Consider the following 23,203-nt stretch of genomic DNA (forward strand, 5'->3'; position numbering starts at 1 on the left):
CTATGGCTTTAATTGTGACTTCTATGGAATATAGGATCTCTGACCTATAGGTCATTTATGGATTTAAGACCTCATCAAAATATGTATTGCTGCAAGAAGACCTTGAGTTGTTAATCTTTTTACTCAGAAAATGTTATTTAACTGGAATTCTTGAAATAAAAGAGCACCTGGTCTTATGGCTTAGGTGGGCTGTGGAGATCTAAATTTTTAAGGGCCAGCACTCTCAGCTAGGACTTACAGAATCTTTTTTTTCCTGATATTCAACGCTGTGGCACTTGATTAAGTCACCTGATTGATGACATGAGCATCATTGGGTGTTAAAACACCTGGCCAGGGAAACAGGGACCCTCTGTGGATTTACCCAAAGGATGGTAGACAGATTGTCGAATTTTAATGAAGGTGGGGTAGGTCCCTGATGTTCATCTGCTTTGGAGCACAATAGAATCCCAGCATCAGCTCCAGGAGTGTTAGTTGGAAATTGGCTGGTGGTGGCGGTGGTGGTTATATTCCACATTTGTCAAACCCTTAAATCCAGTGAAACTAATTTTAGAAATTGTTAATTCTAATGGAAAAAGCACAGTAGCTTGAGATGCATACGAACCTCTCTTAATTAGATGATTCTTGTCCTTTCTCCTTTTTAAAAGTCCTTTGGTCTGTGTGGCTTGCAGGGGAGCCATCCCCTGAATTCTGTTATCTAAAACAACTTCTTTATAGGTCTCTGAGGAAAGAGTGTTTTTTCCATGATATGAGTGAGGAAAGTATGCTATCATCCCAATATTCAATAAATTGATGGCTGAAAAAAATTGATGACTGAGAGTTTTAGAAAGGAGTTCCATGTATACATGGGGTGGCATTTAATAAAGAATGTTGTGCTTTTCACTTACTTGGCTGGGTGACTGACTCTGACACGACTGCTGTCCCTGATGCTGGAAAACAGAAAACCACAGGCTATTAATACTCCAGTTCCCAATCTTTTAGGGCTGAGGTGGGAGCAGAGTGTGTGCTGGGGCTGGTGGTGTTGGAATCAAAGTACTCTCACTTTCTACTGAGGGTAGATGCTCCTAGTTTCAGCTGATAGTTTGAACAGGATTTTAAACTTTCTGGTCATCTTAATTAAACCTCAGTGAGGGGTGGCTCTGTACTCTACTTATGACATGGGTAATTACTCCTAGGGGCTGGGAGCCACCTGCCAGGCGTCCCTTACAAGCTCCCTCTTGATTCGCTGCCTATGGATAGCTTCTTCTTTCCTGGGCAGGGCCTCTTTGAGGATAGAAGGATCATTTAGTGCTCATGGACTGTTCATTCCTTGGCTTCTCTGCTGAGCTATCCAGCAGGGGTGCCAATTCTTCCATTTAGCTGACTATTATATAGCCCTTAAAAGGGAAGGGTTTATTTTAGCTGGCTGCTATATTGATTGCTATAGGGACGTTTCTATTTTCACTGGCTGCTATATTGACTGGGAAAGGGAAAGGGGCTGTATTGCCGGGAGCTGTCATATTGACTGTTACAGAAAAGATCTGTATTTAAGCAGTACCAGTGCACTGGGATCTCCCAGGCAGGATATTAATGCTAATTCATCCGCTCACCCCCTGCTGTGAGTGTTATTTGTTTAAATCTGTAGATTCCCACAGCGCATTTATATCCTCACTAGAGTGAGCTCTGCTCCCTGTAATTATTTAACATTATATGCTGATATAAATTGTAACAGTTAAAGAATAGTAATGAGTAACCAAAAAAGAAAAGAAGAAGAAAAAAGAAAAGAGGGAAACAGGAAAACATAGAAAAAAAAGAGAAAATATATAAAAAAATAACATGTACACATTTTGTGTGCGGGTGTGTGCATATGTGAGAGTGTGTGTGTGTGTGTGTGTGTGTGTGTGTGTGTGTGACATGAGGTTCTAAAACAGCAGTGAGCAACTTTTGGCTTCCTCTCTCCAAAGTTGACTTATACAGTGTTGCTCAGTCCATGTATTGTGTACTTGCATGCAAGTGTGTGTATGTGCATGTGTGCTTAAGTTCTCCACCAAAAGGTGATATGCACTGTGCTGTCCAGTGTGTGCCTGTGTGCATAATTACTATAGTGTGTGTGGGTGTGTGGGGGGGTGGTCTGTGAGCAGCAGGACGTTTGCTTATCCATTAGTGATTCAGCTTCATGATGAGTAGCTGATTTTCATGTGAACTTCCATGTTCACACAGGAGCTCTGGGCAGTCTCTGGGGACAGCCACTGAGGCATGCTGTTGGGGTTGAGCTAATAGGCCATTGGGTGTCACTGTCGCTCTACTGGCTATAATTGAAAGAGATTTTTTTTTTTTTTTCTGCTAGAGAAACTGGATTTCAAAAGTGAAGTTTTTTTTGCCAAGCTGAAAGTATTGTCTGTGTGAAATGTTTGAGAACTCTTTTAGAAAGTAGTTGTTTTATTTGCTTGTTTTTCTGTGCTAAGCTTCTAGCATATTTATTATTCCTGAAAATTGTGTGCTGATGGTGAGCTCTGTTTGGATATAACCCACAGTGCATTTAGACGCCGACTTCTGAAGAGCAGAGAACGGTCCCCGCCTTGATGCAGCTCAGTAGCATTCTAGAAACCTGGGTAATAAGGAGAGCTGATTTGGGTAAGAACTTGAAAAAGGAGGAAGAAAATCTCCTTGCAGAAGTATAAATTGGGCAAGTGCTTGCCCTCCTCTGCCGCTGGTCCTTGTGGAGGTGGGAAGAGTGCTGAGAGCACGGGCTGCCGCTTGGTCGCATAGGAGCAGAGGAGCGGCTGCTCAGCAGCATGGAGTCGTGCCAGACTTCACCACAATTCATACTGTGTCAGTTTAATAAATGCACTACTTAAATTATGAAATTACAAAAGAAAAAAGAGAATGCACTTATTCAGACTCTTAATACATTAAAAATAAGGCATTAAAACTCTGACTTTTTTTTTTCTTCCAGAATCAATAATGAACAGGAAGGGTTGTAGACATTAACAGTCATGGACATTCAAACTCTTATACATAAATTATCTTAGAAAAATGCACATAAGACTTGAATAATGTAAATACATTAATGCATTTAATAATTTAAACATTAAAGCTCAAGCAGGAATTTGAGGCAGAGACTGTTCTGAGGAAAGGGATTGGTCCTAGAACGCATGTGTCCTAGGATCGATGGGTGATTTCCCCTTGAGACACCCTGGAAAGAGAGTGCCTGGCTGGCTGGTGTGGCCTCCCATGCCAAGAATCCCTGGACATTCCTGAGCTCAGCTACCCATAGTCCTTTATTTGAGGCTTTTGTCTTTAGTTCTGAGTTCTCTAGTTCTATGTTTCTACTTTGTTTGTGTGTTAGAAAATTAAATGCTTCCACTTCAAAGAACAATGAACTTTGAGAATGTCTTGGTTGGAAAACCAAAACAAATTAAAAAATCTTTCAGCCAGCTCTGGCTGCTTGTGATTTGGGAATAAGGAAGTGGTTGCTTCTTATAATCAGTCTGTCATGTCTCAGTGGCTGTGGTCAGTGGGCCCAGGTTGCAACATTCTAACAGATTTGGAGACCGGATCTAATGGGACACAGAAATGATAGCTTGTATTAGCCTCTAGGCGTTGGGCATAATAGTGGCAGCCAGCCATGCCAGGAAGCAAGACAGGTGCCATGTAGTTAGACTCAGTGGCCAGTGAGCATGCCTTGCCTTGATATGAGGGTTTAACCATTGAATGGCCTGATGTTACTGTTTTTCCCCTCTTTCTTCCAAAATCTCATTCACAGTGGCAAAAACTCAATGAAATGTTGACACTCCCATTTTGGCAGATACTTAAGTGACCTGATTCTGTTTTTGACATCTGCATTGTGAAATAGGAAAGGACCAGGAGGCCAGGACTCTGTGCCTTGAGTTTTCATTTTTAACCCCAGTGCTGTTGTCTGGTTGTTTGTCAGCCTGGTTTTATAGCCCAGATCATAGGAGAGAAACTGAGAAAGCCATAGATACAGAGAGTGTGTTGTTACTAGATATATGTTCTGAGAACTTCTCTTCATATGGAGGAGGTGTATTTATTTGGTCAATAGGGCAATGTCCCAATGGGTTTGGTACAGGACCCTCGAGAAACGATTATCAGATTGTAGTGATACAACAAAACCTATTTTCATTATTGCCAAATCTGTGGGAGGTTTTTACTGCCTCTCAAATCCTACCTGAAACTTTACCTGTGATCCTCTTGATGTGATCCAAACCTTGCCTGTTCTGGAATCTAGGAGTGTTCGCAACTGTTTCCAGTCCTTCTTGCAGCCACAGGCAGTGTGCTTTCCCAGCTAATGTAGTTACAATCCAGTTTTTAACCACACTCAGGAGAGTGGGGCTGTAGGCTGAACTGGCATGTGCAGCATATGCAAACATATCAGGCTGTGCTGCCCAGGACAGCCAGAAGGAAAACCAGTTCTTTAGAAACTGGTTGTCAGGCATTGGTTTAGAAAGGAGTGGTGTGGAGGATGGGTGAGGACCCACTGAAGAATAGTCCTTGGGATGTGCTCAGATTCTTTTCCAGGACTGGTGAACCACAGCTTGCTTCATGAGCCCTTGTCCACTTGCTTTGTTTTAAGGCAGCAGAGCCTTTCTAGCCAGTTTTATTTCAGTCCTGGGATAACTGTCAGTTCTAGGTCTATTGTATTTGCTTCTTTTTCAGAGTTTTCAAAGCATAGGCCTGCTTCCTCTGGGGTCTGTCCAGCTGTGATCACTGGCCAGTTCTCCTGCCTGTATTCCACATTCATCCTGTTAGAGGGAAGAAAGTGAGATCGGGGAGCACACAAACCAGGGAGAATCAAATTCTCTTTGGATTTTGCTGGTCACACACAGGAAAGCTTGTTTCTCTTCCCTTAAATTCCAAGAAATGTTTTCTGGCTTAACTGCACAATTGTCTTGTGCCAGACTGGGGCATGTTGAACCGGGCAGTGGAGGCAGGAGAACACCTTCACTTCTGTTCTGGGTGCAGAGTGCTAGCTGCCATCAGGCAGTGATCAGATAGCACTGATCGGGGTCAGCTCACCCCTGTGATATATCCCGTATGTAGATTTCCTTTGAAGAGAGAGGAGTCAGGTTCATTAATTAAAGGAGCCTGGCTTGAGAGGCCTGTAATTAGAGGTGCTAGAAATCTGAATTTTAAGAGGGTTGTGCAGCTGCATTTTGAAAAATGTTAGGGAGGCACCAAGAAGTACAGGTTGCGGGCAAGAATGTGGCTGAACCAGATTTGAGAGGTTCAGGTTTTGGCAGAATTCCCCTTTAAATTCATATTTATTCGTTCTATTTTTTTTTGAATGGGAAGCTGAACCTGTGATTTTTCTTTCTTTCTTTCTTTTTTTTTTTTTTTTTTGATGAGGGTTAAGCCTTCATCAAAGGTGAGAGAGAGGCTGGTATTGTCAATGTGTGGAGGGCAGAGAGGAGTTGCTATAAACTACAAAGGTGCTTAGTTTTTATGGAAGCAGGGATGTCTTTGGGCCTTACGGATGCAGTGCTTGAAAAAAATTAAACACTTTCTTTTTTGAAATGAGCAAGGGGAGCAGAGAGCAGAAACCCAAATTGAACTCAGTGCAGAGAGAGTAGCCCTGGGTTAATGTTGGACTCTGAAATCTTTGTCCCTACTTTTCTTCCCAAGAACAGTATTTTTCCCTGTCGTAGGTCACTTTTTGGTGTGAACCCAGAAATTCTCAGACCTTTATGGGAAGTCCTGACCTGTCCCTTTTCTTTTTCATTTCCTCAGTTTTTTGTAGAGTGACCTTTTGCTTTGGGTGCTTTCTCTCCCCCTCCTTTTAACAAAAATGTTTCTGTGTGATTTATGATGACCCTTTTTGCTTCTTGTCAAAAATCTTTTTTTCAATCTAGGGCTATTTGCATTTCTTTTAATTAACCATGGCTAATTTGGGATGTAGACTGGAGTGGGGAGAATTAGGGTTAGATGAGTAGGGGGGTTTATTTCCTGCCTGTACCCCCCCAAGAAAGAAAGAAGTACCTAGTGGTGAGTGGGGATGAACACTGCACATGTTGACTGCAGATGTGGTGCTGGGGTGTGTGCCTTCTTGGCTGTGTCCTTTGGGGTATTGGAAACATCATCCCATTTCACAGCCTAAACCGTAACAGATAATAAGTGTTCAAAGGCACAGTTCTGTGTACTCTCCTTACATTGTTGTATGCGTATATATTGGGAAACCTCCTAGTGGACCCATAAACTGTGGAATAGAACAAAAGTCTTGAGGACTCTCACTTGGTGCATTTACAATATGCAGATTGCAATTCAATTAGATTGAAACCTCTATTTAGCAGAGTGGTTTTATGAAATAAATAATTTTTGAAGAAGGAGGCCTATTGTATGTAATAAATATATGTATTTCTTTCACTTGCCAGCTTGGTGCTCCCTGCCTTCCAAAACGTTTCCCTGAAATGCTGGTTCCCACGCAGGCAGCGTCTTTGCACCCTTTACAAAAGAAATGCCTCTCCGTCACTTCCTGGCACAGAGGTTTCCTCCTTGATTTACAGGGCTCAGCCTGTTAGCACTGGCCAAGGGGAGATGGTGTGAAGGTCCTTCCGTCCTCTTTGTCCTCTCTTGGAGAAAGTGAAGGGTGTGTGTTTTCCTTTGTGCTTGTCTCTGTTGTGGTGGGGTTCGAGTGCCCCCATTCTGAGTCAGCCGTGCTCCTGGTCTTCTCTTCACCTTCTTTACTACATATCATCCAACAGGGGTGAATTATTTTGAAAGACTAATTTAGAATTTCAGGAAGAGTAGCATACCACCGAGCAGAGAGCTTCCCCCCCCCAAGACCCCCCTTTCCATGGTCCTCCCCTTCTCAGCCCAGCCGTGACAAACTGACAGATAATTAACTGATCAGGTCCTCCTATTAGGCGCGTCCTGATGCTGGAAGCTGCTCTGCTTTCTGCAGGTCGTTTAGCTGCTCTGTGCACATGGGTGGTGCTGCACTAAGTGGTCATAGCAGAGGGCAGTGAGTGCTTTGGGAAAAGCAAACAGAATGCTCTTTGGAAGAGAGAGTGCTTAAAAGGGAGAGAAGGGGCAGCAAGGTGGCCGGCTTGAAAGCACCTGGTGAAGATACTTGGACTTTTAGGGTTGATCCTGAATAGCACTGCCTGTCTCAGGGAATGGTGCTCTGGGTTTCTAATAGGATGCTTGATTGCAAAGAACATTTTGAAGGCCACTTAGTCCCAGGTCAGGCTGTGCATTAGGCACACTAATCCTTTGCTGTACACTGGCCTGGAATTGCAGAATTGGAAGCGTGCAGTCTGTTGTGTTTCAGCTCAGGTGTTGAGCTTTTCTGTATAGATGATGCCCTGCCTGACTCTGTCTCCTACCCAACTTTTCTTTCTCCAGTGGAAAGAAATGTTCATTGTGAGAGTATTCTCTTCTACCCACCACCGCTACTTTTAAAAACGACTTTTCTGTTTATCTCATGTGGTTACTTTTCTCATCTTTATGATTTGAAATGTTAACATGCAGATAAATGTAGTAACATGTTGGGGCTACACTCAGGCCCTGGTCCTTAGGCCTGGCATGTTGGAGCAGAAAGAAATAACTAATTGCATCAAAACCACTCTAAGTTCATGTATGTGGAGCCATCAAGCTGAAAGCATCCAGACAGCATCTGCTGTTATCAAATCACTCGTGAACCCAGCTAATTAAAATAGAGCTTCATTTTTCTGAACCATTGTTTGGCAGGAATTCGAAACGGGTCTAACCCAATTTCTGCGTGTTTATGAGCCTTTATTATATCAGAGGTACTTTTCTGTAAATGTACAGGGCAGCGTTAAATGAATTGATCCACACAGTATCACTATAGACGCTCTGTGGACTTGCTAATGATTTCTCTTCCAGCCTTCTGGTTTCCAGACATTTTCTTGAAAGCTTTATGTTCTCTTTTTCTGTCCTCTGCTCTTTGTCTTACTCTCTCCTTCTCTTTCCCCCCTCCCCTTAAATTTTAAACTTAAAAATTTAACCTTTTTTCTTTGTCTTTTCATGGTGCTAGGGCCTTGCACACGCTAGGCAAGTGCTCCACCACTGAGCTATATTCCCCAACCTTTGGCCTTGTTTTTTCTTTGAAAACAGGAAAAATGTTCCCTTAATGAAATTTTCTCTTCCCTTTCTTTGTTTTCCATTTTTCTCCTCTCTTCCTATTTTGGCTCTTATTCTGGTGGATAAGATTCGTCTTTTCTTGCTGTGTCTATTCCCTTCTTTCCCTTTGTTTTTCTCTCTTCCCTTTTACGTTTTCTGCTGTGTCTTTTCCTCTAACCTTTCCTTTCTTCATTTTCTCTTCTTTCAGCCTCCTCCCATTTTTCCTAATAAAATGTATCGTTACCTTTGTCTGCACATGCAGATACAGATTAGGGCAGGAAGGGGGTGCCTGTGGAGGTAGAGCTCTCAGGCTGCTGCGAGATGTCAGCCGATATTGCTTCTCTGAATTTGCTTGCATGCTTTATTTTGGATTTTAAAAAGATTTTTTGAACCACGTCTATTCTGCTTTATAGTCTAATAATCCTACTTTGAAGATGAAAAGTATTATATAAATGCTAACTAATTATTCCTTGTAATACTTTGGGGAGTCTCTAAGCAGTGTTAGTTCCATTTTACAGATGAGGAAGCAGGAAACAGGTAGGTAACTCTGAAAGTCACTAGAGAAGTTGGTGACTGAGTTAGAACTATGGTCAGGTCATCTTTGGATGTGATTCTTGATTACCATCTTATTGGAGTTCACGTTTCTCCCTATAAGAATTGCACATATTTAAGGTGAGGGTAAGAATACCATTCCCTTTTCCCCTCTTCTTTGTGTACTTTTAACCTTCTGAAGTTTCATTTGCAGTCTTTAGTTGTTAAATGAATTTCTAGGTAATTCCTGGGAAAGAAGGATGCCAAACCACTTATGGGCTGGTAAAACCCTGTCCATTACAGTCTCAAAGCAGAGCGCTCACTTTCTGTTTCCAGCAGCTTCCAGTAAGTGGGTCCACGTCACACGCGCTGCTGGCCCCAGTGACCATAGTGTTGTAGGAAGTGCTGCCATGTTTGATTGAATTTAGCCACTTTGGAATGACGTGTACGTGAAGTCGTCTCATGCATTACTGTGGCCTTTATTATTGCTAATGCATCCTGACATTACAGGTAGCCTTGGCTCTCCCAGAAAGGGCAAGGCTGCTCTGAAAGAGCAGAATCCATGAAACTGTTGTATAGTGAGACCTGTGCTCACATTTACTTATACTAAGTAGACTAGGGGAAATGCTTTTGTGGAAAAGACGCCTATCCCAGTTCCTCACCCAGCATTGTTTCAAAGTGGATACAGAGGACAGGGCCAATGGATAGAAGGTTCAGGAAACTAGATTTCAGTTCAGTTTAAAGAAGGACTCCAAGCCGGATGTGGGTGTGTGTCCGTAGTCTCAGTTGCTTGGGAGGCTGAGCCCAGGAGTCGAGGCCAGCCAGGGTGACAGTGAAACACAGTCTCAGAAAGCAAAAACAAACAAAAAAGGGACTCCTGAAATGAATCGACAGTTTCTTAGTGAGCGAGTAAGGGAATGAGTTCCCCGTTCACTGTAAGCATTCAAGCAGAGCCTGGCTGATCATTTGTCAGAGTGTCCTTGATCTTGAGTGGGACCAGGTAGCCCTAGATTGCTTTTGGCCTCTTTCCTTGTCCTAGATTGTGACAGCAAAAGCAGCATCTTTGCTTGCTCATGTTGATTGTGTAAGTGCCTGGTGTATGTACTGCAAGGACCCAGTGAATGCTCAGTAAGTATTCATTATTTAATCTTTGGCTTCCTGCTTCTTAATCTAACTTCAATAACAACTGTTCTTGTTCAGTTGAAGAAAACCACCATCTCTGGCCCCCACCCGCACCCAGAATGAGTCATTCTGGATGGCCACTTCTGAATGGCTGTTGAGATCCATATGAAAACAGAACAAAATAAAAACCCTTTAAAACTTTTGGGAATTAATACCAGGGATTGTATACTTTCTTGCTTTATTTTTTTTCCCTTTTTTGGTACCAGGGATTGAACCCAGGGGCGCTTGACCACTGAGCCACATTTCCAGTCCTTTTTATTTTTATTTTTATTCTTTTTGAGACAGCTGAGGCTGGCCTTGAACTTGCAATCCTCCTGCCTCAGCCTTGGAAGTTGCAGGGATTATAGGCGTGCATGTGCTACTGGCCCAACCATCATCATTTTAGATGTAAATGTTTACATTGTATTGTAAGTGTAGATGTTTTCAAAACCCGTTGAAATATAGATATGTTGTATATTGGCCTGTATGCCAAAATGACTCTGCTGATGTTAAATGACCCCAAACTAATAAGCTTTTTGAATTTTTTGTTTGCTTTTCTTAGTCGTTTCTCTCTTGACATTAGCTGTTAGGCTTTTTTGCTCTCATGTCTTTGTTCTTAAGTGTCACTGTACTAGCTGGCTCCTTTCTCATTTGCAGCTTTTAATCTTCTGTGTTTGGACACAAGATAACTAAGCTTGTATGTAAAATAAATGATGTGAATAAAGCTTCTCTATGTGTAAAATATATGGAATTGTAATACCCTTTTTTGGCATGTGTGACAGTGATTTCTTCTCCCTTTCCTTCTCTTCTCCCCTCTCTCTGTTGATTTTTTTTCTTGTTTTGAATTGGGTGTGAGCTTGGACAGCAGAGCTCTGGAAAAGCTGAATCTTGCCCTTGCCCTTCCTTGACTTAAGCCCATATTCTTGGTCTACATAATATAGACTGCCTCACAGGATCAACTGAGAGATTATAAAATGGTACAGCCAGGGAGTGCTGAAGGTCATCTGTTTAACCATGTTACAGAACAGAAGGAATCAGAGACACAGAGTAGAAGTGTGGGAGGCGAAGTTTCATGACATGTTAGTGTTGGGATCAGACTCAGCACTTGGGTTTCTTGAGACCCAGCCGGCTTTCTGTCCTATATCAGTTCTGTTCCTACTGATTTTGAACATAAATGTGTAAACGATGAAATGTAGATGTTTGTGGAAGGTTGAAAAAAATATCATGGAGAAAAATTCTTTGCTGGCTTATGAGCAGGTTCAGAATTAAAGTACATAAACCAAAGAGGCTTCTGTTTGTGACTGCGATTGGCTGTTTGCTCTCAAGGCTGGTGTCGTTATTGCAGGAGAAGCTTTAATCCTCTCATTCAAATTTACAAGAAATGCTGTTTCCTTTTAGTTTAAAAAAAAAAAAAGTCCAAGACAGCATTTGATTTGAGGAACAAAAAGTCTAGAAAATGTATCCGGGAGTCCTCGTCAATTTGGGGTATAATGAAATATAAAAAATACTCAATAAAAGCTCCTTTATTACTTTAACTGTTTAAATGTGGAGTTTTTAGCCATCAGGTTAATGTTTTGGTATCATTTTTTTATTTGATTGTGAGCACTTTTCCAGGTAGCTCTGCCACTCGAGCGCTAATCAGATTCCCACAGATGAGTGGTGCTAGCTGCAGCCTGACATCACCGCGTTCTTGCTTCCACATTATTTTATTTGTCTTTCCTGTAAAAGTTAATAACTCCGTGTCCATGTGTTTAAACAAGCAAGAAGAGAGAGAAAGGACAAGGAGCAGAAAACGATAAGCTGTGTCTCAGGAAGCTTGTGTTAAATCGAGGACATTAGGGATTTTTATAACTTCCAAGTGTCTCCCCCTTTGAGTGGGCGCAGGGACCAAGAAGGTTGCAGAGCAAGATGGTGGTTCATCACCTTTCTGATAACAAAATTGAACTTCTCTGTGTTGTCCAGACAGAGCTGGGAGGAATTTGAGATGAGTTAGCCTTGATTTAGAGGCCGGGGAGGTGGAAGCTCAGTAGAACTGATTTGCTTAATGGTGAGAGTTGTGTAAGTTTTGTGTTACTTTTAAGTATATCACCTGCTCAGTACTGCAGTTGGCAGACTCCTTTACATTTTCCCATTGACAGTAGAATGCAGAGTCTCATGGCCAAGATGGCTCTGGCTTCTGTGGAATCATTTATATTTTAAAGTGTGTGTTTGTTTATCGGTAGCTGTGGTTGTTACTAACAGGAATGTTTATGATGTTTAGTGAAAGGTTGCTGAATGGTTCAAAACCATGAGCACAGGACTATTCCTGTGTGTGATAGATTTCCTTGCTGAGCTGAAAATTTCTAAATTGAGGTTTATGAGAGCAGCTGCTGATTTGTTATCTCTTGACTGAGTTTTTCTTCCAAATTTGTACCTTGGTATTAATGTTGTACTCTGTGGGTACAATTTTTTTTTTTTTTTTTTGGTACTGGGGATTGAACCCAGGGCCCTCAACAGGGTCTTGCTAAGTTGCTGAGGCCCTCACTGAATTACTGAGGATGGCCTTGAACTTGTGGTCCTCTTGCCTCAGCCTCTCAAATCACGAGGATTACAGATGTGTGCCACCAAGCCCAGCTGTGGGTACAATTTTGACTGTTCCACAGTCCTTATTTCAGTGCTTCTGAAAAGATGTATTTAAAAAAAAAAGATGGTGTTTTCTTTGTTTTCATTAGAGGCTTAGCTTGTATTCTCTGGGTTACACACTTTGTATAGATAAGTTACTTCTGAAACTGGTTACAGAGGTGGGATCTACATAAGAGACCCCTTTCTTACAAAATAGAAGGTGGTCACCGACTTGTTTCATGTGAATGTGAGGCACACCACAGGCCCCACTTAGTTCTTTTTTTGTACTCAAATTTATTTGGTAATCTTTAGTTTTTCTCCAGTTTTCTTATGGGATATCTGGTAGGAGTGCTTGTGAATGACTCCTCAGAGGTTTTGTTTTGTGGCACATGTTGGTAACAGTAGGACAGATTTCTTGGTCTGGAGCATATCTTCCTTGGAATTCAGGAGCCCATCTTGCCCTATAAGCAGAAGGTGCCAAATCCTCAGGAACGGGGCACTGCTTCATATATTCTGGAGGTCATCTGTTCAGTGTCTGACCTCAGTGATGACTTGATGCTTGAGGTGGCCACTGTCCAGGATGCTGCTGTTCTTTATTCCCTTTCTATTTTTTTAAATTTATTTTTATGTGGTGCTGAGAATTGAACCCAGTGCCTCACACATGCTAGGCAGGCACTCTACCACTGAGCCACAACCCCAGCCCTTTTATTCTCTTCCTAATTATCCCATAGCTTAGTGGGTCACCAGTTTCTCTCTGGCCCTGACTTCAAAAGAAGTCAGTCAGTGCTCCAGGCCCAGGAGTGGAGAAGTAACTTCGAGAAGGCATAAAATTCTGCTAGTAGTGGAGAGAAAGAGGCTAGGAATGAGAAGCAGTGGTATCATTTCATTAGGAAGGTCCTGGGGACTGTGCAACACATATTTTTAGAGTTGGAGTCACCAGCCACCGTCACTGTGTGAGCTCACAGTTCTCCTAGGGAGCATCTTGGACACTGAGTCATTACATTCCTTTGGAGTGATTCAACTCAACAGCTTGACACCTTCATTAATTTTACAACATGAAGCCCAGTGCTCTCTGCTTCCTCTTTAACAGTGCAGGGAAATTAGAGGAATATTGAAAATATAAAACCAAGGGAAACTGGAAGAAGGAGCAGTCAGAGAGCTGCCGAAAAACACTATTAGGAAATTGAGCTTCTTGCCTTTCCTTGGTACCTCCTGGGACAGAGTGCCCAACTCTTGCCACTCGACTCTGGCACATAAACCTTTTATTTCTGTTCCTGGCACACTAGCTGAAACTCCGGCTTACAGCCAGCTCGTTTGCCTTCTCTGCGGAGGTCACTGCTACCGTGATCCGTGTGTAATGGCATTTTCCTCCTCTTTTCAGTAAGGAGGCTATTACAGTTTCTTCTCTAAACAGGACTTCAAACAATTTGCTGCCAGTTGGATTTCAAAGCCAAGGAAAAGGCAAATGTCATCCTTTTTTTCTCCCCTCTTTGGGTAACTGCTTTGTTGGTTGCATCAAAAATTAGAGAGACTGCTATCTAAATTCAGGTGGGGATGCATGGGGACAAGGCATTTAAATTTGCTTTTCTTTCTCCCTGAAGGAGAAAATCCTTTTCCTTCTCAACCTTTCCTAAAAAGGAACTTTGATCTCATCAACCCAGAAGCAGTGGTTTTCATTTCCTCTACAGCAAGCGTGTCTTCTCCAGCACTTCTGCAGTGGAGGTACAGTGGAGCACCCCTGTACAGCTCTGCCTCCCGGGCCCTGCAGCGCCCTTTGGGCTGGAATGTGTCACCCAAAGTGCTTGGCTGGACGGGAAAACCTTTCCAAAGTCATCCTTCCGTCCCTAAGATCACCATCACTTGATATTAAATAGTGCGTGGTGGTTTCAAAAGCTTTTTATATCCACATACATTTCTGGAAGAACTACTTCAATAAAATAACAAAACAATGACATTCTGGCAAGCCGTTCATGCAATATTTTTAACTAGGGCCAAGAAAAAAAATTTAGATGGCAGAGATATTTCACTCTGAAAGGTAGTTTTTGCTCATGTGAAGTTGCCACTTTTCATAAAGGCTTTTACTTCATATATCAATGTGTTTTAAGAGAGACTAGGGTCAAAAATGCATGCTTTAGAATTCCCTAAATACAGATTCATACAATAGACCCTAAAATATATCATTTTCTATCATGCCAACTCTTGTGCACTTCTACCAGAGATATTTTATTTCTTTATATGAAAAACAAAAGGACAGAGGAAAGTAAAACAAAGGAAATTAGGGCCCACTTGCTTAATTAGTATAGGGTTGTAACCCAAATCAACAATGGGAAGGACACAATGACCAAAACCAGGAAATTCCAATTGAAAGAGAGGGCTTTCCTTTAACTCCTTGTGTGCCACACACTTTTGAGCTCACTCCTCCCCAGGTTCAGGGCTAGCTCAAGTACAACTCACTAGTTTTGAATTTGTGGTTTCTGTAAACAAAATGTAAATGGAACATACCCGTTTGTGAGTGTGTGTGTTGTGTGCACATATGTGTGTGTTAATTGTAGATAAATGGGCTAAAAAGTACCTCTTGATTTTGTTAACCCTCAGAGAAGGGGAAAGAGTACCAAAAAAAAAAAAAAAAAAAAAAATCCTGTCACTGTCATCTGTTCATTTTTAATGAGCAATTTTAAAAAATTGAAAATAAAAGAGGAAAATGAATAGGTGTTGAACCAGCCCGTGATATGTAAATGCCAACTAGTAATTACCTAAAACCTCAATTTTCATTCTGTTTCATCTTGCAAAACATTTCATTTTCCCTGAGTGAAAACACTTAATTTGGGCTGTGTGAGTTAGCGGAGCGGACGCCTCTGGTCTGCGCCTCCTCTGGCTCCGGCTAGGGGGCACTTTGGCACTATGCTTTGGCTGCCTGAGCTTCTTGTCCACCTCAAGGTTATTCCCCTCTTGCCATTCCAGTGGTTCTGCTCTGAGTGCGCTGCGTTGCCCTCTCCTACTGGTCTGGTTTTGGGGAGCACATTCCTCTTTGTCCTTGCAGAGGACCATTTGAATTTTGGCTGGCTGAGCTTCTTTGCATATTCACTTTCCCGTCCTACCCAACTCTGAGACCCTGGGCTTCCCTGAGTTGGATTCCACACTCTTGAGAGCTGCTTTCTGGAAGCTCCCTTCCTTCTTTGAGATTTTAGACAGTCATCTCCGTTCACTGATTGCTGCTGCTTTTTATTATTTCTTTTGATTTTGATGGCAACCGCTCCTCAAGTGAAGCCCCCACACACATGCCCTCCTGCCACATTCAGAGTGTGATTCAATGTTTCCTTTCTTTTGCATATCATAGAGTTTTCTTATGCTCTCATTTAGGATCTGTCACTTTTTGGATAAATTTGTGTAGCATCTTGGAATGTGACTTGTGACTGCCCCTGTTTTCCTTCTCTCCCCAGCCTGTGCCCCAGCTAAAAAGAGAGTGTGTGGAATTGAGAAAGAATGGAAGCCCTGGGCTGTGAATGTTAGATCAGAGAGGAAACTGGATGCAGAAAACCCAGAATTCTGTTGTCCTAGGACCCTGGATCCGAGAGTGCTCTGTCTGGAATCTCAGGGAATGCAGGCTCTTTAGTGAGATATATAGCTTCATAATTAGCCCGTTGCATTTTTTCACAAGTGCTAGCATCAGCGTTCTACGATGTGTTTCTCTGATTAACAGCTGCTTTGCAACTATTTCCTTGTGCCACCGATGACCATATTTGTCAAGGAACTCCTGACAGAGTACTGATTTCTTACTAAAATGCAGCATTTCTGCTTCAAGAAGGGTCTCTCCTTCTCAGCACTGTGTGGCTTTTAAAGTCAACCCTTGTTAAAACTCGAGTTGGCTTTGGTCTAATGCTTGTTAACAGGATTCTGGGGTTTCTACTTTAGAGCAGGAGCGGAGGAACCTTTCACAGGCAATTTAATCTTGTGAGCAGCGCATGGTCGCGATGCTGGAGTGGGGTTTCAGGTCCTCATCTTGGTCATTTTCCCTTGCCTTCTAGTTGTGATCTCCCTGGGTTAAAAAGGACTTGGCTCTGGTCGATAGTGTCATTAATTTTTGAATATTTTTAATATTTTAAAATGGCTAATGAATGCTCACATTTTAGGAGATAGATGTGTATAGAGTACACAGGAGTGCTGGAATTGGTGGCATTCCAAATAAGTGTCACTGGAGACAATGCATCAGGTTTACATGTCAGGAGCAAAGTGCTAAGGCTCCCTGAAACCCCAGGTTTGTTATTAGGCAGGCTCTGTTCTCCTGTCCCCCTCGTGTAGAAAATAAAGTGTGTGCTCTGAAGATTACGACGTGCGGGTCTTTTGTGGGAGAATGGAAAACACATAGGAAGCATCTCTTCAGTGAAGACTGTCAGGAACCTAGATTCTTCCCACCAGGGATTACTTACCCCACACAATGCATTTAACAGTGCGTAGTTCATAGCAGATAACCCCTGAGTATACTGTATTCCATTGATTTATACAGTTACAAATCCTCGTCTCTCAAACACAAATCTCTCTCAATTGGCCAGTCATCTTGAATCCAAAGATGTTTTTCAACCCGAAGTCCCCCCCTTTTTTTCCAGACTGCTCCCAGGGACTCCAGCATAACCATTGTTACAGATTACAAAGACATTTTACTCCTCTCCTGTGTATCTCAGTCTTTTCCTCTACCTTTAAAGTGAGAAAAAGTAAAAATTACCGAATTTTCCTAAAATTGTGGTGGCAGGGTTGTTTTCTTTTGCTTGGGGTGGGGGCAGGATGAGAGACAATAGGGCCAGAGGGGTTGCGGGAGTGGGAAACTTTGCTTCTATTTTCTTCTGAGTTCATCTTATTTTTATTAAACTAGCTACTCGTAACTCCATGTGCACTTATTAAGAACACAGCCTTTCAAGGGGAGGGCGAGGAGAGCCGATTCCATGTTTATTATGGACTCCAGCAAGTGGCTCAACAATGGCATCAGCTTTGCACTAGAATTCCCCCTGGCTTGCTGCACTCCCACAACATGCGCAGTAAAGTTCCTGTCTCCGTTTTACATCTTTGACATTGAGGCGGAAGATTTGGCCTGAATTTATGTAATTTAGTTGGGCACAAATATAACCCATGAATAGTCACATTCATCGTCTAATTAGAAAATCAAATGATAATATGGGACAGGCTGCAGGCACCCCATCATTGAATCCAACAAAAGCATGTTGTGTGTGTTGGACCTCTGCAGAGGAAAGTCAGTTGAATTGCTTTATGAAGTTAATGAAAAGTGTCCAACAATAGGCTGGTGAAAGGCCCAAAGCAGCACCCTGTCAGTTATTCAGTGGGTGAAGATCTTAGCTTTATGGGTAAGGAATTTTGGGAAATCTTTTACTATCCATGTATGAGTCACAGAGCTATAAAATTCTAGATTGGACAGGTCCTTCCCCTCCATCGTAGCCCCAGTCTTGTGGGGGAGGGAGGAGAGTGAAGAGTAACTGGAGAAGTAGTAAGTGAAAGGAGGAGAGAGGTTTTGGATGTTCATGCTTGCATGTAGCTGCTTATCTGGTATCTTTCTTATTCAGCACATTATGTGGAGGCTATTAGTTTGGGTGCTTTATATTTTTGCATCTGGTATAGTGATATCCACGCTGTTAAATATGTGATTTGCCTGTCACCTGCATTTTCAAAGATCAAGAGGAACATAAACAAGCCCCAAATACACTTTATGTAGGTGTTCGGCAGTATTATTTTATATGACTTGAAATTAGTGAATGGAAACTTTAAAAGAAATTGTTCATATTTTTGCAAGTTTGAAGTGTGCCGGGACTTTGTCAAATTCCCGTTAAAATAAATACGTCAATTTCGTCTCCCTTCCAAATTCATTTATCTTGCTTTTTTAAAAGGTGTTTTCTACTTTACCTGATGTTTAAATTGGATTCGCTCGTTTATGCTGTTCTTTGCTATATCCCCCACGTTTTTCTTAAATGAATTACTAATGACAGAGCACTCCATCATTCCCTCTCTGCAGCCACTTTAAGGAAAGCATGGTGATCTAAACCTTTTAACCTATTAAAGATGATTTTTCCCAATTGAATCAGACCCACCACAGGTGTAATAACTAATCATTTAAACTACACCTGCTATTATGTATTTTTAAGCCATTATGCGTGTTGGATAGATGATAATTCATGTTTATTGCATTGTCCGATGGATCCGTTTTGCCTACACTAGGCTGATTAATGTATTTAAAGAAATAAGAGATGCAATTTTTTAAAAAAAATTGATGGAATGCGCCAAGCACTGCATTGAGTGCACCATTAAACCCATCAGAACTTTGCTCTCTGACCAGAAATGCATATACCAAGGACTATATTAAAAAAGCAAGGTGAAACCCGTGCATTTTAGTAGTGGGGTTCTGTTTTCTTTCTGTCATGGGAAATTTTGGGAGGATGCGGGAGAGGGTGAATGATAGAAGCTGTGCTGTTTGCACCTCCTTCCTAAGACCTGTTCATCCACATTTCCTCTGACACCTGGTACACACATCAGAGCGGCAGAGACTGCCACATGATACCAATACTGTCATTTTCTTGTGTGTTGAAGGTGCATTTTTTCCTCCAGGTGAAGAACAATTATCCCAGAGCCATCTGAGCAGTGCAGATTGGCGTTGACCCCCGGGGCCTGTGATGTGTACCTGTCCTTCTCTTTACAGAGCGTGGGCCTCTCTCTTCCTTTGTTTTTTCCCTTCTTTCCTTTTTCCCGCTCCTTCCTTCTGTCTTGTCTCCTCCTGTCCTATGGCCTCCTCCTTTCCCTTTCCCTCCTTATTTCTTCCCTTTTGTCTTTTCTCTTTCTTTCCTTCCTGTTGCTCTTCTTCCATCTCTTCATTAAAATGAGCCACTATTATAGATGTTGTTAGATTTTGCTTGATTTTGGTGCAACCTGAGGCCATCTGGTTGAGGGGCTGAGGGGTGGGCATTTAACTTTGGGATTCTAGAAGGGCAGGCATTGATCTTTCTTTAGTCCAGAACTGTCTGTTTGTTTTTGCGGTTTGTGAACATGTTCAGTGAATTTGCAATGTTGGAGGACAGATAAGAACTGTAGGGAGATGACTGTGGCTGTCAAGGAATATTAGTATGTCTTATGGGTGACAGGCCCAGGTCAGGAAGGTCAGGACACTGAGCTCATCCTTTAGGAAGAAGTCTAGGGTGAGCCTCCCACAGAGAGGTTATAGGAAAATAAGGGAATTTTCTGCACCTGCCCCGACCCCTTTTCTGATTACCTTCCTATCTTTTGTTCTATCTGCTCTCAGGATTAAATTTATTTAAAATGTGGGGAAGAAGATGATGTATAACTTGCATTTTGTCTGCAGTCCCAGTGCTGTTTGAATTGCTGTACAGTTGCTCCCTTATTTTTAAGGATCACAGAAAACTTCTTTATATCTGCCTCCTGAGAAGTGTTTTCTTTCAAAGGCTTAAGAGTCAACTGCGGGGCTTGTTGGCTTTACCTGTAACAGGAGACCATTATTCTTTTGGTTTTCACGAGTTGAACAGAGCCATTCATTCAAAACAGCCCCCTTTCCTCCCAGGGGCAGGTTGGTGCTTCCCATCCTTGCGTCTTGGGCGGCAGAAGGCCATGTGAATGTGTGCCTCAAGGGTGCTGAGGGACAGTGGAGACTAATGCCTTTAGGGTCTCCCTTCCATCCCCTATTTGGCTTATTTGTAGACAAGATTTCATTAAATAATATTCCTCACCAGAGGTAGGGAGATGATCTGTTAGTCTACAGCATTTAGCCAGGGAACCCCAAATTTTGCCCTTTGATGGCTCTTCCAGCTGTGCTGCACAGGAGGGACTGGTGTGGCAGCTACATGTGTCATCTCTTATACAGTCCTCTTTGGCCGGTAAGTGCTCAGCACTCACTCACAGTGTGGCCAGGGAGGCAGCCTGATATTCAAAGACAGTGTTATCACACCTTCAGTTATTTGCACACACCACAGCACTGAGGAATGAGAAGAGGGAGATGAGAGAGAGCTTGCTTATTTAGGGAATGCTCCGAGGAATCAGAACAGGCTCTAGAAGGACTGCTGTGGTGGTGGTGGTGGTGGGTGTGTGTGTGTGGGGGGGGGGCATAGTCGGGTAGAGGTGGGAAAGGGAGGACTTCAGAAAGAGGGTTGCATAGCACAAGGGTAGTGACTGGGTGAGTGGCCAAAAAAACAGCTTGAACAGGGAAGACAGGAAAGACAGACTGCAGGTCTGAGAATGTAAGCTGAGGGGTTATATTTGATCACTCAGATGCAGGAAGACTTGGGAATGACCTGATCTTACATTTAGGTCATTTTTAAACCTAAGAAATAACTAGTTATACATTTTATGATAGTCGTACACTTGTTTCTGTGGCCCTGGGAACTTGAGGATTTTCATCTTGAAATTCAGACTGTTGAAGTTAACTCTTTTCTGTTTTATCTTCCCCACCAGATTGCCACAGCAGTGAAGTTTCTACAGAATTCCCGGGTTCGCCAGAGTCCACTTGCGACCAGGAGAGCATTCCTTAAGAAGAAAGGTACAGGTTTCCCCAGCCAGGCAGAGTGACCTGCAGAAAGGGGCTGAGGATGGGGCGGGTGAGGCTGTAATGCGGAAGTGGGTGCTGTGGAGATGAAGGCTTTCAGCCTGCCTGGGGAAGTCCTCTTGTCTAAGCCTGGAGAGTGAGAGTGAGACGACCCCCACTTGGGGAATGCAGATTTCTTTCCTAGCAGTGGAGCAAAGAGGTTACATGATTTGGTTAATTAAGCACCAGCTATAAGGCCAAGACCAGCTTGGCAGAGGGAGCCTTCATAGCAGAATTGGTCTGTTGAGTAAGACTGGAAGACTTCTGCTTTCTGGTCCCATCTTCTGTCAGCAACCCAGGCTGCAGAAACCTGGCTCTAGGAGGCCAGCTTCTTCAGTAAGGAATGAGGAAGAAAAAAGTGAAGGACAAGGGGAACAAGTTGACTGAACAAGGTCAGGTTAAGGTCAAGCTCTGGGTCAGTCTGATTTGCGAATTGAAGTGGTAAATTACTGGTTTATGGTACTTCTGTAAGCAGGAATAAAATGGATACTGACATATTCAATATTGTCTGAAACAGACAGAATCTATTCTGGTTCTGTAGGAATTTAGGATATTTTTCTTTTTCGTGAAATGAAAACAACCAACTAACCAACAAAAAAGAAGCTGGAATTTTCATTCTTGGAATATTTAATTTTATGGAAATCTTGGAAGTTGTTTAAAGGCCTTTATGTAACATAAGAGGGGAAAAGCAAGCCTCCCCCCCTCCTAAAAAGACCTGTTTTTTTTTTTTTTTTCTTTAGAAGCTAGAGTGTTGGAGGGGGCTAGGGTTGTGGCTCAGAGGTAGAGTACTTGCCTAGCATGCGTGAGGCACTGAGTTTGATCCTCAGCACCACATAAAAATAAAATAAAGATATTGTGTCTAAATTTAACTAAAAAATAAATTAAAAAAAAAAAAAGCTAGAGTGTTGGCCTCGAAATTCTGATGTTTCAGTCACTTTTGCCTGGAATAGATGATTGAATATTTTGGTGACATTTCCTAGGGCTGCTCCATGATGTTCCACCAAAGTAGTGCTGTAAGATCCTGCTGATCCCTTTTCCTGCTCACAGCCCAGGGCCTGCTCACAAGGTTTGGGCACAGTAAGCCCAAATGTCTCATTCACAGGCAGCTGCTTAGCAGCAGCCCCAAAGCTGGGTCCCTGTGATGGAGTTGGTGAGGGCGTAGTGTGCTCTCTGGCTGTGTCTCACTTACCCCGTCATTAGGAGATTATTAAAATTTGGAGTGTGCTGGCTGGCCTCTCCACTCGGCAAGCATCATGCCATAAAAGAGTTTTTCCTTGAAATATGTGTACCTATGGGGAGTAATTAATCATAAAAGCTTAGGGATTTCAGCTCTCTCATCAAAGCATTGAAGCAGGGGAAAGCTGAGCCTAAAAGCTGAGCTGATTACCCGGGGTAACCTGAGACAAAATCTATGGTTGCCCAGAGATCCTTAGCCCAGTATATTGTGCAATATTATAACTGTCTGATCTTCTCTTCCACCGACAATGACCAGTTAGTCCTCATTTTCTCTCAAACGCAGCTGGGTTAGAATTTCATTTGCAGAAGGTATTTAGAGCAATTTAGAGACAAATGTCTCTGGTGTTTGCTCGGCACTTCCCTACCGCAGGCTTTGCTGAGCAGTTTTAGTATCAGGAGCTCCATCTAATCTGTTTAATTTTAATAAATCCCTGACTGGGAGAGGGAAAGAAAAAGAGAGAGAGAGAGAAACTCTGGACCAAATAATACTTCTTTTGAGTCACTTGGCTCGTAATTACTGTAGAGAGGAAACCGTTTGGTGCAATTATTATTTGTTGCTCTTACCCAACTGATTAATCAATCAGTTTACCCAAGGGGAGTGGCTACCCTGTGCCATGCCCTGCTCTCCCCCACAGGGATGTACTAAGAACAGAACACATAGAATCCCTGCCCTTGCCGAGCTTCAGTGCTGAGACAGGCAGTGAACAAATGGAGCAGCGAAGTCTGTGGGATATCAAATGGAAGTGCCACGGGACAGAGCAGGGAGTGAGGGGATGAGGGACACCAGGGCTGGTGTGGGATGGTCACACACAGGGCTTGTTGGTCTCTCTAAGAGAGTAGTGTGTGAGCAGGGACCTGAAGGAGACGAATATTGTTGATGGAGTGGACCCAAATTTGGCTTGGAGATTTTAGAATTTGGGGAGCCGTGAGACGCTACCCTACCCTTCTTTCTCTAAAGAGAACCATGGGAGTTTTTCCCTGTACTTAAACCCAGAATCACTGAAGCTAATC

The 23,203-nt window shown here is 42.7% G+C and overlaps 1 protein-coding gene across 2 annotated transcripts in view; it reads left to right on the forward strand.

The window, feature by feature from the left end:
• Positions 1-23,203, forward strand: part of Pex14 (peroxisomal biogenesis factor 14) — a 195,168-nt gene that overhangs the window by 79,432 nt on the left and 92,533 nt on the right. For both annotated transcript variants that reach the window (XM_071617342.1, XM_027947594.2), the window contains exon 3: positions 20,827-20,911. In XM_071617342.1, the coding sequence (XP_071473443.1) occupies positions 20,827-20,911 (85 nt within the window). The remainder of the gene's footprint in view (positions 1-20,826; positions 20,912-23,203) is intronic.

Source organism: Marmota flaviventris, chromosome 10 (genome assembly GCF_047511675.1).
Source record: "Marmota flaviventris isolate mMarFla1 chromosome 10, mMarFla1.hap1, whole genome shotgun sequence".
NCBI classification, from domain to species: Eukaryota; Metazoa; Chordata; class Mammalia; order Rodentia; family Sciuridae; genus Marmota; species Marmota flaviventris.